The following is a 13171-nucleotide window of genomic DNA, read 5'->3' as shown; positions in this document are numbered from 1 at the left end:
GAGGGGAAGTGGATTAGACATCAGTTCCATTTTTACCCAAGCCTCACCCTCGCTGTTCTCATAAACATATTTCCAGTGCAATAATTTGGTGATATTAGCCGCCCAGTAGTGGCAACCCTAGCCCACCAGGCTCTTTTGGTACTTCCAAATATGATTTTTCCATTCTGGGATTTGAATTTTTCCAAATAAATGTTGCTATTAATCTGTCTAAATCTTTGAAACTTGATTTGGTTATGAAAACAGGAATCATTTGGAAAACATAGAGACGTTTTGGTAAGACCGCCATTTTAACTAGATTTATTCTGCCTGCTAATGAGATTGGAAATGTTGCCCATTTTTTAAAAATCTTGTGATGTTTGTTCTAACAAAGTGTCAAAATTATGAATCCGCAACTCCATCATTGTGCGGGTTATATTTATTCCCAAATATTTAAACATTTCTTTTTCTACCTTAAAGGGGAAGGCAGAGAAATCTTGCTCTCTGTTATTAATAGGGAACAGTGGGCTGCAGCAAGGCTTCTGACGAAAACATCGAAATACTCACATATAACACCGCTGCTTATACAGTTACACTGGCTCCCTGTCGAATTCAGAGTCCACTTTAAGATTCTGGTTCTCACATTTAAGGCTCTTCAAGAACAAGCACCATCATACATCACTGAACTCTTACAGCCCTATGCCCCTAGTAGGTCTCTGAGGTCTTGTGGTCAGGGCCTACTTGTTATTAAGTATACGAGACTTTTGATTGTACTTCGTCTTTTTAATCTGTGTCTATACCTTGTAAAGCACTTTGTGATCCCTTATCTAGAAATGTGCTATATAAATGAAATTTTACTTACTTTACTTACTTACTTTTCCAATTCAATTTGCATCCAGATATGCGTCTGAAGTGATCTAATACCTTGAGCAGTTTTATATCTAATGCCGTTGGATTAGATATATACAGCGATAAGTCATCTGCACACAATGATACTTTGTGCATTGTCCCGCTCCTAGAGATTCCAGCAACCTGATTGTCCTCCCTAAGAGCGATAGCTAAAGGTTCGATTACTAAGTTGAAAAGATAGGGAGATAAACTACAGCCTTGCCAGCAGCCTCTACTAAGCTGAAAGAAGTCAGAAGTTACATTGTTTGTCCTCACTGCCGCAACCAGAGAGGAATACAGTATTTTAATCCATTTTTGAAACAATGGGCCAAATTCAAATTCATTTAGGACCGCATGTGTCATGATCCTGGGTCCTTTTGACCCAGCGTTTTGTGTTTTCTCTTCGCGATTTTGGTTCTGTTCTCTAATTGGTGTTTACCCTGTTCCCCCTGTGTGTTCCTGTTTTATTGTGAAGGTCTGTGTCTTATGTGAGTGTTTTCAGTTTGCCTCCCTGGTCTCGTCATGTTAATCACTCCCAGCTGTGTCTCCCACCTGTGTGTAATCTCCCTGTGTTCTGAGTGTATTTAAGTTGTATTTTCTGTCTTAGTAATCGCTGGTTCGTCTGTGTTGTTTCCCCTCGGTCTCCCTGCGTCTCCCCGTATGTATTTCTCCGGACCTCCCTGCATCCTCATTCTGGTTTGTCTTATTAGTTTACCCAGTTTAGGTTTCCGGTTTCATGTTTTGTCGCCACCGCTGTTTGTACTTACACCCCTGTAAATAAACACTCACCTGCACCAGAGCTGCCGCCTTTTGGGTCCTTACTACAAATCCACACGGCTTGCCCCGCAAACCGTGACAGAACGAACCAGCCACCATGGACCCAGCGGCAGTCAATCCGTCCGAGGAGCTCCAGGATGACATCGGCTACAATGTGGAGATCCTCCTCGGGCTGTGGCTGGAGAATCCTCCGTACGAGCTTCGCCGCGCCGTGGAAGGTCGGCTACAACGTCTCTTTTCCGGCCTGCCATGGCTACTGAATTCACTTCCTCCGACCATACAGGCTTTTCTCCGGCACACACCTCACCTTCTCTCAGCCACTCCTGCCTCGCTGCCCGGCCCGTCGGAGCCGTCTGCGGGGAGGAAACGCAGATCGCGCCGCAAGCGCGCCACCCCACAGCCGGACGTTCGGGCTTCTAAATCGCCGGCTGTGGTGAGTGAGGACTCTTTTTCATTTTCAGACTGCATGACTGTTCATTCAGGGGCTGCGTTTTGTGTGGCGGATGTCAACGCGAGCTGCTTATCGCCTGTGCAGCTACCGGCAGCTCAGTTAGCTCCCCCGCAGCCACTCTCAGCTCGGTTAGCTCCCCCGCAGCCACTCTCAGCTCGGTTAGCTCCCCCGCAGCCACTCTCAGCTCGGTTAGCTCCCCCGCAGCCAGTGCTCCTCTCAGCTCAGTCTCCTGTGCCTCCTTCAGCTCAGTCTCTTGTGCCTCCTTCAGCTCAGTCTCCAGTGTCCCCTTCAGTTCAGTCTCCAGTGTCCCCTTCAGTTCAGTCTCCAGTGTCCCCTTCAGTTCAGTCTCCAGTGCCCCCTTCAGTTCAGTCTCCAGTGTCCCCCTCTGCTCAGTCTCCAGTGTCCCCCTCTGCTCAGTCTCCAGTGTCCCCCTCTGCTCAGTCTCCAGTGCCACCCTCAGTTCAGTCTCCAGTGCCACCCTCAGTTCAGTCTCCAGTGCCGCCTGTAGCGCAGGCCCCAGTAGCTCCAGTGCCGCCTGTAGCGCAGGCCCCAGTAGCTCCAGTGCCCCCGCTACCCGTAGCTCTGGCTCCAGCAGTACCGGTTCCACTCATTCACTCCATGCAGGGAGAAAATTTAAGGTCCAGTCAGGGAGTTTCTCGCGCTTTAGCTGCTTCAGGCACCGTTCTGCACTCCAGGGCTTCCCCAGAGGCTAGGTCTCAGTCCCCAGCTGATTCTGGACCCCTGAAGATTAAGCAGCCCTCAGAGAACAACTCCGTGTCAGTGCTGTCTGAGCAGGGCCAGTGCTCAGCACAGCACCCATTGCCTTCATGTCTGCCAGAGGACTCCATGCCTGCTGGCTTTGCGATGGCTTCTGCTGGAGGGTCCAAGGGGCCCGTCCAGCCTTCGTTTCGTGTCTCCGCTGGAGGGTCCGAGGGACCGCTCCGGCCTTCGTCCCGTGTCTCTGCTGGAGGGTCCGAGGGACCGCTCCGGTCTTTGTTTCCTGTTTCCGCTGGAGGGTCCGAGGGACCGCTCCGGCCTTTGTTTCCTGTTTCCGCTGGAGGGTCCGAGGGACCGCTCCGGCTGTTGTCTCCAGTCTCCGCTGGGGGGCCCGAGGAGCCCGTTCAGCCACCTGTCTCAGCTGGAGGGCCCGAGGAGCCCGTCCAGCCACCTGCTGCAGTTTCATCATCATCCTCGCCGGCTGCAGCTTCATCATCATCCTCGCCGGCTGCAGCATCATCATCATCCTCGCCGGCTGCAGCATCATCATCATCCTCGCCGGCTGCAGCATCATCATCAGCCTCGCCTGGTCCAGCCTCAGAGCCTTCAGCCTCGTCTGGTCCAGCTTCATCCAAGTCTTCATCCTCGCCTGGTCCAGCTTCATCCGAGTCTTCATCCTCGCCTGGTCCAGCTTCATCCGAGTCTTCATCCTCGCCTGGTCCAGCCTCATCCGAGTCTTCATCCTCGCCTGGTCCAGCCTCTGCAGCCTCGCCTGGTCCGGATCACCATCCTCGCCTGGTCCAGCCTCTGCAGCCTCGCCTGGTCCGGACCGCCATCGCCTGAGTGGCCGCCGTTGCCTTCCGCACGGCCGGCCCCCCGAACTGTGTCCACGTCGCCGCCGTTGCCGTCCGCACGGTCGGCCCCCCGAACTGTGTCCACGTCGCCGCCGTTGCCGTCCGCACGGTCAGCCCCCCGAACTGTGTCCACGTCGCCGCCGTTGCCGTCCGCACAGTCGGCCCCCCGAACTGTGTCCACGTCGCCGCCGTTGCCGTCCGCACGGTCGGCCCCCTGAACTGTTTGGACTCCTGTGCTGTCGGCCCCCTGGCCGGCCCCCTGAACTGTTTTGGACTCCTGTGCTGTCGGCCCCCTGAACTCTTCTGTTTTGGGCTCTGTTTTTTCCTGTGTTCTGGTGTGCTTCGTTTCTTTTGGTTTTGGGCTCGTTTTTTGTTTTTGTCTTTTGGCCTTCTGGTGCTCCGGTTTTGTTTTGCTTCGAGGCTCACCGGTCTGTAGGAGCTGCATTGTGAGGGATCCTTACCCTTAGGAGTAAACTTAATTTCATATACACAAATATTGTGACACCGTTCTTTTTTCGACACTTTATTTATGTTTATTCGATTTTGTTGAAATAAATGAGTTCTATTTGTAGTGCACACATTTAGTTAGCTTTGATACAATCATCTTTATTAAATTCTTTTTCTCTGTTTTACCGGTGCTGGCAGGGGTTTATGTCGCTGCTCAGGGCTGCTGGCGTCATGAAGGGCAAAAGATATGCTCTGTTGAGCACTGTTATACACAGGAAGTGCTGACTGGGTGATAGTAAGTGTAGTTCTATCATGAGGAAGAACAATTATCTTAAATGTTGCATAATTGCTTTTACTTATAAGTTGCTTATTTGCTGAGTATCATTAATTTGAAGTAAGTATTAAACTAAATGCTGCTTTTGGGGGCTTTTGTTGATGTTAAATTTGTTGGTATTTAAATTTGTTGGTATTTATGCATCAACCTGGTCTGATCAGCCAGTATTTAAGTCCTTTGTGTTTCTTGTGTGTTAGTTCAGTTTTATTTTGTTGAGCAATTAGTCTGGAGTTATGTTGAATTGTTATTTTGTCTTGAGTTTAGTTCTGTTCCTTTGGCCTTGTTTAGTATGTATATTGTTGATTCATTTTGTCTATTTTTCTGGGGTAAGTAAAAACCACCATTTTTTAGAATACCCACTTTGTGCTCCTGCCTAACCACCTCACGAGGTTCAATGACATGGCGAAGGAGAATATGCAGAGCTGGAGGATGCTAAGGATAGGGTGGGATGGAAGCAGATGATCCTCTGTGTGGTAACTCATAAAGAGGACAGCCAGAAGAAGAAGTAGCTGTAGTCACTTAACCATATTTTTTTTCAATGTTTTGTTTAAATGTGGGCGATCGTCTAATCTGGTCGTTAAGTGATGACGTGACGAATCCTACTTCCGGGCCTAAAGTAGTCTGTGTTTAATATGGCTTTTGTGTTGTGAACATGTTTAATGTTTTGTATTTTCTTCTATTTTATCTCAAAAAGCTCCTAAAACAGTCAGTGATCACTGCTGACCTCCCTCGGCTTTTATTACCGCTAATCATTTATTTAAGCTCAGTTTTTAAAACCTTAGGATGTAGCTACAGCCCAGCCCATGCAGCAGTATATGAATGACTAACCTCGTATTGTGGATGGATTATCTCAGTTGTTCTCCTGGCTGAAGTTTGGTCCTTTTACAGCATCCTGCCATGCGATTACATTTGTTCCTGACCACCGAGAACACTCACGTTAACTTTTATCGAGTGGAAAAAAAGTTAGCTTGTTTATATTATGCTAACATAGCTGTGTCGCTAGCGGTCACGTAGCACATCATTATATACCAGCTAGCCCAACTTCAGTAACCCTACAAACGTCACTGCTGTTTAGTTTTCTGTCTTCATTTATGCTGGAAGTGATAACAGAGCTGTACGTTTGAATTTGTTTCCAAAACCCCGCAGTCAGGACATGCTATATTGTATTTAGATAGAAGCTAGCGAGCTAACTCCCTGCTAACTTCTAACTCCGTTAAATGTCATAAATTCCGTTTTCATGGATGCCTGGATGTTAAACTCAATTGTTACACCTGGTAGAGCAGAACGCTGATCATTTTATTAAAGATGAAAGACTTTAGACAGTTTTTCAACTCTCAGTAATGCCACAGTGATCGTTTGATATATGGACCTGCAGCGGAGTTTAGGCCCAGACACGGCTAGTGACGTCAGACTTAACGACCGGATTGGCTGCAGGAGTGTGCAAAACACAGTAGACTCCCATTTAAGACACTTGTGTATTTATGTCAGTTGTTGTGCTTTCTGTGGTTATTATGTATTTCAGTTCAGCACAGAATCATTACATATACTCCGAATACGCCAAATACTCTGAATACAGTGCTGTTAATTAGTTGTCTGTAAAAAAAAAAAGGGAAAAGTATGCCCTCTAAGTGGTTAGTGTAGGCTGGTTGCAAGGACTGAGCTGGGCTTTTTTCAGACCTGCTGTACCTACCAACACATCTGAGTCTTTGTGTTCGGTTACTGTCTCTGACTCCAACGACCAGTGGGAGGAAGTGGACCTCACAGAGCCCTCCAATGGCATGCTCGAGCAGACGGTTACCACCGCTGGTGCTAATGGTGCCAACTGTCATGTGACCATTACCAATCACCCTTTCTGTCCCGGTGTGACGATGCTTCAGCTGGTTCTCACAGCGACCCTTTAAAGCTAGCGTCAAACATTCATCACCTGAAGACACAAAGGCAGACGACAGCAGGAGAAGGTTTAGGGTCAGTTTCCTGTAGTGGGTAGATGAGTGAAAGGGAAATTTGAGCACTGTGAAAGTAAAAATAAATGATAAAGTTTGTTAGCCCGGCCTCCTTTTCTTAGCTTTATAAGTAGAGTAAGGTTCTGCAAATGTTTAATACAGCCCTTAATCTTTAATGCACACCAAACCACTAACTGGGAGAGACATGAATTACCTTGGACCCTATTGGTTTAGAGATCTTTATGGAACCGGTAAAAAAGTGAACTATATATAGCTTTTCTTCCACATCTGTTTATCTTCTCTACTTCCTTTTTTGTCTTCTACTTTTACCATTTTCTTTTCTTTTTGTCATTTCTCTCTTTTCTCCTTTCTGCCCTGATTTGGTTAAATTAGGTCAAAAGAAAGTTTCTCTCTAAAGAAAATGCTCATGTAAATCTACCTATGGGACCCAGCAGGGGGCACAGTGCTGCGTGTGCATGCATGAATAGCTCAGCATTTGGCCTTAACCCCTCTCACAGTGGGAGGTCATAAACCTGCACTTTTATCAGAGATGCAGGAACACATACATCACAGAAAGCTTTTATTTGCCGTCCCTTTGGAGCAGTAGTGCAGCAATAACGCACTTTTAAAAAACTCTCCTACTCTGCCTTTTGACCTGCTGTTCATTAAACCTGTTGTTGCCACTGAAAGTGGAGCTTTTCAGATGCATGGAAACTAATTCTTAAGTTCGCCTCACATTGGTCTGTCTCCTTGTGAATGATAAGGCCAGGTATTAAACTTACCTGCAACCTGTACCTGCAGAAGAGGCACAAAAAAAAGAATTTTGCACACTTCTCAAGATGAACGGAGAAGTGATGGAGCTATAAGTCAAATGTCATTATGGCAGAAGAATAACACAAATAAGAGGTTTTGGGGGAAAAACCCTTCAGTCCCCCCCCCCTTTCCCAGCTATGTTTCTTAGTTGCAGCCTGCATGCTGGGCTGCATGGTACAGGTGAACCACATGTTCAAAGAAGCCTTTTTAGGGGAGTTTTTCAATCATTGATTGATTTGTCCTTTTCAGGCCTGTGAAAAACCTGAGGAAAACTGAGGCATGAGGAAACACAGCTGAAACTAATCAAAGCAACAAGACAAGGAAGTAAAACTCAATACAAGATCAAACCACTATCAAATAAAGCAGACCCTGCATTTACTGATTATTGACTTGACATACACTATATTGCTAACAGCATTCACCCACCCATCCAAATCACTAAATTCAGGTGTTTCAATCACTGCCAATGCATTGGTTTGGTGGTTGCCAGAAAACTGTGAGCCCGGTCCTCTTATCCAACATCAGTGTCTCATAAAAACAAAAATACTTCTAAGCCTTATGCAAAGCTTTCCCTGAAGAGTTGAAGGTGTGCTGACAACATATTAATCCTATGGATTAAAAATGTTATCTTACTCATGTACATGTGAACAAGTGAATGCTTTTGGCAATGTAGTGTAGGAGGAGGAACAAGAGCTCATAGAAAACAAACTGGAATCAAGATTCAAAACCGAATGGGAACCAACACCAGACAGTAAAACAATCAACATCTGCAACTAAGAAACCATAGACATAGACTGGTACCAGTACCATACTTACAGAGATGTGTGGTTGGACTTCCATGAGTCAAAACTAAAAAGCAGTGCATGCATACATGCATGTGGCGCAGTAACATAGCAACTGGGACAGCTCGTGGTCCACACATCGTACAGGTCAGTAGCTGCACACAGGTTTCTGGTTTGTGGGGTGGGAGAGTTTTTAATAATGAGGCGCTCCACTGGATAAATCTTTTGCTGTACCTGAGTCCTAATCCTCACAATCCTTTGCACAGTGCACAGCGATTTCTATCAGAAGAGTTTTCCCTTAAATCAAATGCATCTTTGTACATAAATTAAAGCACATTGTTAGTCGATCATCTGACAACTGCAGCATTACAGTAACTCGCCTCACCCAGTGAATCTGTCCCAAACATCTTATTTTGTGATCCAGGGAAACTCCTTTACTCCTCCCTGTTCTGTGACTGCAGCAACATTTCCTACATCCACCACTTCTCCCAGCTGACCTGTACCAAAGTTAAAATTAATCCTAACAAATAAAACTTATAGAATTTGATTTCTTTTTGCATCCAGAGGAGTTACCTCCTGCTGGCAAACAGATCCACGTAATCTTGACTTCCAAGGCTGGGCTATGTTTTCTATAAACTGTGTGATTTATCCACAACACGAGTTTTGTCATCAAATCATCTAGCAGTGACATTTTTTTTAAATTGGCACTCTGTGAGCTCTTAAAGTTCATGGACTGGATAACTGTCGGTGTCTTGAGACTCACCCAGGTAAATGCCATCTAGGTGGGAGCATCTTTTCTTTGTCACATTCACATCCACATAGAAGAGGACCACTGGGTGTCCAAAGTTCTCCCCAGGGCTTGGATCTAGCACTAACACAGCATCGTGGGCCATGGAGCGAGGGAGAGACTGCTGGTGTCTGTGGGGACCCTGCATCCCGTTCAGCACCTGGCTGCCGCTGAAGCGTCTCCGTAGCTTGGAGCTCAACATCCCGACGGAGGAGTCTGGTAGGATGGCCAAAACTTTGTCAGAGTGACCTACCGGGATGCGAAACAGGAAAACGGATTTTACAATGCAGCTATTTCATGCATACTTAATAATATGTAATAGCTTAGTAAGATACCTCTGTAAGCATCTGGTCAAATCTTTGTTAACTTGTGAGTAAAATTAGGTATGTTCTGAAAAATTGTTTGAAAGCACATTCTCCTGATGGTCATGGATGTTTAAAGACATCTTAGGAATAAATATGTGTACATCCACCAGACCTGTGTGCTCAGAGGAAGCACACTGAACACTGTGAATAACAGAATAAGAGAGTACTGCTACCTGCGACACTGTGAGGCTCCGCCACGTACACAGCCACCGAGGACAGCGGCAAGTGGGCGTGCTGCCTGCATTCAGCCTCAGAGAGGGAGGACAGGCGACGGCAGCGCTCCAGCTGGTTCCACTGCAGTGACTGGAGGGCTGAGCGGACCCAGCGCTCCAGCCTGCTCAGGGTTACGCTGGCTGCTGGGACCACAACTGTAGTGTGCAAAATGAGGACGAGGAGGAAAGCTCTGAGAGAAACCATTGTTACACTGCAGTTTTTTCAAGTGTTTACCTTCCTCCTGTTTTTTTGTGTGTAAATCTCTTTTTCTTGGTTTTCCAAACCTGTTAGTCTTTGTTCTCTTCTATCCACATATCTTTCCTCTGACCACTTTATGTTATTGAACTTTTCTGTTCCTCTATGCAAGATCAGAACCTCTGTTTAAAATCTCAGCTACAGGTTTTTTAAACAAACCAAATTCTGTATATCTTCAGTTGTGCCTTTTTCTTCTTACTTTATTTAAACTAAGACACAAATATTACTCTACAGCATCGTATCCATTAACAGGTGGACTGACTTCCTTTCATTCTGCTTTTCTTTGCATCTGAGGGGATAAAGTGGACATCAACATCTTCTGACTGATCTTCCAATCAAACACCTTCTTCACTTTTTTAATCCTATTTTCTTCTTGATATCAGCAGGAAAAAATCCCAAAATATCCAAAAGTCTCCAAAGTCTTGTTCTTTCTTGGGTCTTTTTCTTCTTTATTCATCTCTGGTCCAGATTAGTCTCAGGTTCAGAAATAGTTTAGTAGGTGAGAGATCATCATCAGTTCTTAGTTCTCATTTCTCCTTCCTGTCCCGTCTGCCTGCACATTGTTCACAGAAGCATTCCTGCTGCTGCTAAACTCACTGCTTGGCTTCTCAGCTTCAGTCAGCTTGTGGTCTCCTGCTCCTTTTATCTCTCTCTCTCTCACACACACTCACACACACACACACTCTCTCTCTCTCTCTCTCTCTCTCTCACACACACACACACACACACACACACACACACACACACACACACACGCACACACACACACACACACACACACACGCACACACACGCACACACACACACGCACACACGCACGCACACACACGGTCTCCAAGCTGTGACATGCAAGACAAAGGTGAAAGGATTGATGGTGAAACAGGAAAATAAAGGAGGAAAGTGAGAAAACAGAGGAAACAGAAGGGATGGTGAAGGGAGTCTGGGGAGAGGAAGGAAAAGGAAAAGAGGGAGGACGTGAAAAGAACACGGAGAACAAGGAAAGGGACAGTCCAGGGAAAGGAAAAGAATGAATGGAGAATGAAACAGAGAGTGAAAACGTCAAAGAAGTGAAAAAACAAAGGTAAATATGAAAGGTTAAAAAGAATATATAAGGAGAGAAGGAGTAGAGGAAGAAGAGAGAGAGAACAGGAAACAGAGGAAATGAGAGAGAGGAGAGGGAATGTGATGGACAGTCAAGAAGAAGAATACAAGGGACAAGGAGGTAAGGAGAGAGGGAAAAGAAAAGGGACAGAGGAAGGAATAAAGAAGGGAAAAGGAGGAAAAGACTGAGAAGAAGCGAAAGATAATGAAAAAAGCAAAGATTTGTACTTGAGGGAGTTAAAGAAGTGAGAGGAGTAAGAACTGGAAGAGGCAGAATCTACAGGGACTCTAGTCATCCCTCTGCTGGCGAAAGCTATAAAGACCCAAGGCTACATGATGCTTTCTTTCCTTATCTGTTAACTTTTCAACTGGTTTATGGTGTAAAAAAAAAAGCATTTGATGTAGTTACTTATCTAAGGTGGAAAAGAAAAGTTTTTTTTCTTGTTTGTTTTGTTTTTGCTTTGTTTTATTATTTGCTTCGAGCCCTGTGTACAGGAGCTGCATGCAAAAAGATCTTTTTTAAAAGGGTTGGCGTAATAAGCAAATGCTTCAGCCAATACCTTTTGATTAGCCTTGTCTCATGCTTTCTTGCTTTGTGGTAGATCTTTGCTCTGTCTTCACTGAGATATTTGAATGCTAATCAATAAAATCAAATCAATGTTGATTATAATTCTGAACTGCAAGCAAGCAAGACGGCACTGTGGCAGTCGCCACCCGGTGGTTCTTGGACAGCACACATCTGCCAAAATAAAGTGTTAACAAATACAGGAACACTTTCTGGGATGTTGATCTGGTCGATGGAGTTGAAGAGGGCATTGTTCAACAACGCAATGAGACAATCCCCATAATAAGAACAGCTTATTATGCTTCTGTTTAGACTACAATTTGTTTTTTTTTTAACTAGGAGAAGTCCCAGCCCCTCAGAGTTTAAAGCGCTGGGTCCATTTAAACTCACCATGTGTGGTTAATTCTACAGAAATATTCCAAAAACAAGCATTTTTAGGCAAGTTAGTGAAATTAAATCATGTATGTTGTTCAGTACTTTAAAAAATTCAGCTCAAAGGTGTAGCCAAAATTGGACAAACTGCACATCAGCTCGATATTGATTTATTAAAAGTGCAGTGTTTTTTTTTACTGATTTAGAAGCATCCATCTTTGCACAGGCGATGTTTATTTGCTGATTACTGATTTTCTGGATTAAAATGTGAACCAACGCATATTTTAAAAGGGTTACATGCGAAAATAAATAAATAAATAAATTAGGCGAGGAAAAAATTATTTTATTTTTCCAGCCTCAGTAACTTTAACATCTGCTGCAATATCTACACCTCTGATGAAATCTCACAAGTGTTAGCTTTATTTTGATGCCAAGATTGTTTACACAGAGTTTGTAATCGCAGAGAAATACTTCATTCATTTTGGGCATGTCATTTTAATGCTCAATCATCCAGGTAAGTAAATCTCCAAAAGTTGATTCTGTTCGTCTGGACGTAGCGTTTTGTGGGAGAAACGTTTCGTCATCATCAGGTGACGTCTTCAGTCTCAGCTGACTGCAGGTTTCAATCTTATAAACAGGACATTTGCATAATGACTGAAACCACCCCACTGAAGCAACAATGGGCTGGGAGGGCAGTTCCTTAATCTTAATTATGCAAATTCTCATGACCAATGATCAACAACCACTGATCAATGTCCATGAGTCCCATTCACAGAGAGTTGGGGAATGGCTGCAATCACAGCGTTGTAAGATGGGGACAGATGTACCCTTAGGCCCCCTCCTTGATTCAGAGATGGTCTTTCCCTTGGTCCACCCAAGGATCGGGTCCCCCGACACAAACAGAGTAACATAGTGTACGCTGTTAAGTGCCAGGAGGATTGCCAGGATTTATACATCGGGGAAACCAAACAACCTCTGACTAAGAGGATGGCACAACACAGAAGAGCCACCTCGTCAGGCCAGGACTCTGCAGTCTATTCACACCTACAGGCCAGTGGACACTCTTTCAAGGATGAGGATGTAACATCCTGGACAGGGAGGGACGCTGGTTTGAATGCAGCCATTTACGTGAAAAGGGAAAGACCATCTCGGAATCGAGGAGGGGGCCTAAGGGTACATCTGTCACCATCTTACAATGCTGTGATTGCAGACATTCCCCAACTCTCTGTGAATGTCAGGGCTCTGTGTGCGGGCAGGCGGAGAGGAGGATCCAAGCGCAGGACTCGAACACAGAATTATAAATCAGAACCTCAGCTTTTATTGCTGACATGAAAACCAGCCGTGAATACAGAAACCAAAGAAACACACAGGCATAAACTGAGGGTACGATGCGACACCAAGCATTGGAAAACACAGGGCTTAAATACACAGGGTAGTAATGAGGGAATGGGCAACAGAAGGGAGACACAGCTGGGGGAGATCAGGGCTAACGAGACGGGGGAGCTAAGCTGCACACACTAACATAAGACAA

At 45.3% G+C, this 13171-nt stretch overlaps 1 protein-coding gene across 1 annotated transcript in view; it reads right to left on the bottom strand.

Annotated features, from left to right (window-relative positions):
- The window catches only part of LOC309690677 (uncharacterized protein), a 33606-nt gene that overhangs the window by 19175 nt on the left and 1260 nt on the right, over positions 1–13171 (bottom strand). The window contains exons 2-4 of the mRNA XM_082507916.1: positions 9308–9502; positions 8746–9018; positions 6135–6368 (exon numbers count right to left, since the gene is read on the bottom strand). Of these exons, the coding sequence (XP_082364042.1) occupies positions 6135–6368; positions 8746–8971 (460 nt within the window). The 5' untranslated portion in view covers positions 8972–9018; positions 9308–9502. The remainder of the gene's footprint in view (positions 1–6134; positions 6369–8745; positions 9019–9307; positions 9503–13171) is intronic.

The sequence above is a fragment of the Aulonocara stuartgranti genome, assembly GCF_965226115.1.
Source record: "Aulonocara stuartgranti genome assembly, chromosome: 16".
Lineage (NCBI taxonomy): Eukaryota > Metazoa > Chordata > Actinopteri > Cichliformes > Cichlidae > Aulonocara > Aulonocara stuartgranti.
The sequence above is the reverse complement of the archived record's forward strand: the minus strand, read 5'-3'. Positions and strand labels throughout refer to the sequence as shown.